Raw genomic sequence first — 3,569 nt, 5'->3', positions numbered from 1 at the left:
AAGAACTTAAAACAGAGAAGGTTTACAGAAAAGGAGGAGGATATTTATAATGGAGATGAATCCTTAACATGCCATTGGAAAGTAAGTTCTTCTGCTTACTGCATTTCTCTTATAAAATGTTCTTCTGACATGTCTAATCATCCTTTGATCTTTTGATGTATACCTGAAACAGTTTCAGGATATGATGTGTGATCTTAAGGCTCAAGCAGAAGCTCTAGTTCTGTTTGCTAACAATATGGATGGCCTTCTGCATATGCTCTTCATCCTAGCAAGAGAGTTGTTTGCTTCTATAACTAGAAAGGGGTATACATCTCATGTTATTTGCTTCAATACTTTAATCAATTGGTATTGCAAGAACAAAAAAGTCAACAAAAATAAGATTTTATCTATTTATTTATTTTTACAGAGACGTACAATGGCATAAATATTGCCTTCAGAACAAGAACAAGAAAATAACATGCACAAAAATAATCCACAAGCAATTAAATACTTCAACATCATCACCAGTTACTTTTAAGTATTTCCTGGATAAGAGGAACAGCAGCTGGATCTCCACAAAGGTGAAGTTCATCAGCAGAGATCCCCAATAGAGCACGGGTAAATGAAAAACCCCTGGTCCTACACCCCAACATCTGGAAAGGAAAAGTACAGAAAGACATGAGACATAATAAAGATGATGACTCAAGGATTAACTAAAATTACTTTGCAATACGAATTTAAGCCCACATATGCAGTTATATAAGTAACAATGCTAAAAAAATGACAACCAATTTCGGGAAAAAGCAATTTTAGCATAATATTTGGTGTAATCCTATACTGAATGAATAATATAATACAATAAAAATATGACCTAACCAATTTCAAACATAGACAATAACTGGCAACAGGAAAAAGAATTGGCTTTGCTTTTGTTGGTGTTATTCAGGAAAGCCCCAGCTTTAATAATCACAAGTAAGTCCAATGGGAAGTAAAAAAGGGGAACAAAATAACTCTCAGATAAACTACCAACATGCCTGAATTTCGTCGATAACAGCACAATCATAATCAGTAGTAACATCAGCCATATCAACTGTCACAGCCTTGTGTTTTGCACCATCAACTTCCTCTCTCTCTTGTCCGGTAATTAGATCACAAGGAACGTTTGCCTTGTTCAACCTTTTTGCCACCTCCCATGCCAACAATCTCAATGGTCCACAATAAATGCCTGCATATGGCAGAAAACTAAAGCAACTAGTTGGCCAATTTCGAATAGCTATTTTACCAACACCTTAATGTTAACTAACAGATGAAATAACTAACACGTCTGACTTATGGTTTAATAAGCTTTAAGATCATACCAGTAGAACTTGATTCAAGCCGCTTCAGAGCCTGGTGTGTTTTACCACTGTTTGTAGGCCCCACATGTAAAACAACTTTGCGAATCTTGTTGCGAGCGCGTGGGTACCATGTATGAGGCCGACTAGCATTACACAAAAATGCACTCACGAGGGTTGTACTCCAAGAATGATGAACATGACCCAACAGACATTTATATAGCAACAAGAGTAATTTCTATAAGCCTAAGCGTATCGAGCACAAAACAAAGGCTTCTAAAATCTGATAATAAAGAGTGACAGAGATATTATAGTGTAGATGCAAAAAATCTACCGTCATGAAAATAGGGTGTGATCCTATGAGGTTGAGGTCACTGACAATCCGTTAGACCTACACACATAAAGAGCAAGCGTGATGCTTCCAGAAAACACCGAGGTGGTGTTTGCCGTAGGCACTCCAACGCTCAAGTCAGCGAGGCTGAAAGAGATTTAATAAGAATTAAGGAGAAGAAGAATTACCAGGATTCTTGTCGGAGGCTAGGACTACGACGGAGGCGTCGGGTTCTTGGGAGCAAGAACTTAGGAGGAAATAGATGGTTTTGAGTAGTGTAGATTGACTGTGGGAGATTCCCCTTAATGAGAGGGTAAGCCTCTGTTTTTATAGTAAACCTAAGGGGTTGGAGTCCTAGTAGGACACTGAGTCCTCTTTTTTGGGAGATAATCCCTATCAGGAAAGAAATATGATTTCTTCACCTTATCAGATTAAGTTTAATAATTTAAATAAGATTTGAAATCTTAGCAGGACATTAAGTCCTATTGTGGGAGATAATCCCTATCATAAAAAAGATATGATTTCTTGAACTTATCAGATTAAGTTTAATAGTTTGAGTAAGATTTGGAATCTTAGTAGAGGAGGAAATAGAATAGGATTCTGATTTCCTATTTATAGACTGTTGCAGGCTAATGGGCTGAAACCCAGTTTAGCTTAACTTATAGGATAGCCCAACTCAAGAGTGGGTAGGTCGCAAGGTGATTTTAAGCGTAAGCCCAATCGGGATTGGGTTGAGACTTTGGGTGGTGACATGTTTATTTTGTTATTGGGCCTCGTCAAGCCCAAGACGATTTTTGGCCCTAACAGTTAGCCCCCCACTCTCTAAGTTAAAGAGTATTTAGCTTAAAGAGTAGATTAAATCGAATGAGTGCAGACTAAGCGGATTAGTGATAGCAGCTCGTTAGGTCGGATGGATCGTTGTGTGGATTGGGTCGATGACTTGTCGATTTGAGGTGCAAGAACCCTTCAACCAATCTGGCTGACTGAATGTGTAGCTTTATGGATCGGGCAGGGCCAATCGAAGGTGCAAATCTATGAATTGAGCAGGGTCGATCCGAAGCTATAAATCTGTGGATCGAGCAGGGTCGATCCGAAGGTGTAAATCCATGGATCAAGCAAGGTCGATCCAAAGGTGTAAATCTGTGGATCGGGCAAGGCTGATCCGAAGGTGTATGTATGTTTATCAGGCAGGCTGATTTGAAGGTGTCCGTACGTTTATCGGCGTGGCCAATTTGAAGGTGTCCGTACGTTTATCGGGCAGGCCGATTTGAAGGTGTTCGTACGTTTATCGGGCCGACCGATTTGAAGGTATCCATATGTTTATCGGGCAGGCCGATTTGAGGGTGTCTGTATGTTTATCGGGCAAGCCGATTTGAAGGTGTCCGTACATTTATCAGGCCGGTCGATTTGAAGGTGTCCGTACATTTATCGGGCAGGCCGATTTGAAGGTGTCCGTACGTTTATCGGGCAGACCGATTTGAAGGTGTATGCCAAGTAGAGTTTGTATGGAGCTTGCGGTCAAGTTCGCGTGACCGACTTATAGTTGAAACCTTTTGATTGAAGCTGGAGCAGTGACTTGCATGGCATGCATGTTTTAAGCAAAGAGCCAAGTGGGGAGCTAATATGCGTGGTGTTCATGTGTAATAAACCAAATAAAATAATAAGCCAAATAGAGAAAGAAAAAGACAAATGGGGGTGAATGTTTCTACCATGTGATTGGCAAAAACTAAGCAAAATGAAGTTTTAAGTAAAATGTACCAGGGAAAAATGGTGTGCACGCTAAATGTGCCAGAGTGGTTAGATTGAGCTGTGCCGAATGACCGATTGTAACAGAATAAGGCAAAAAAGCCGAGCTGATTAAATATTGTGCATTTTAATTAATGCAGATGCAACTGGCAATGGTCGATGTATTAGTGCGACTGACT

At 39.8% G+C, this 3,569-nt stretch overlaps 1 protein-coding gene across 1 annotated transcript; it reads right to left on the bottom strand.

Annotated features, from left to right (window-relative positions):
• Positions 1 to 500: 500 nt before the first annotated feature.
• Positions 501 to 3,235, bottom strand: LOC116136532 (DExH-box ATP-dependent RNA helicase DExH16, mitochondrial-like). The gene is made up of 4 exons (XM_031422223.1): positions 3,195 to 3,235; positions 1,338 to 1,459; positions 1,014 to 1,204; positions 501 to 632 (listed from the first exon to the last, which is right to left on the bottom strand). Exons 1-4 carry the CDS (start codon positions 3,233 to 3,235, stop codon positions 501 to 503), a joined length of 486 nt encoding a protein of 161 aa, XP_031278083.1.
• Positions 3,236 to 3,569: the final 334 nt, after the last annotated feature.

This window comes from Pistacia vera, unplaced genomic scaffold, assembly GCF_008641045.1.
Source record: "Pistacia vera cultivar Batoury unplaced genomic scaffold, PisVer_v2 Contig317, whole genome shotgun sequence".
Classification (NCBI taxonomy): Eukaryota; Viridiplantae; Streptophyta; class Magnoliopsida; order Sapindales; family Anacardiaceae; genus Pistacia; species Pistacia vera.
This window is presented reverse-complemented; position numbering and strand designations above follow the sequence as displayed.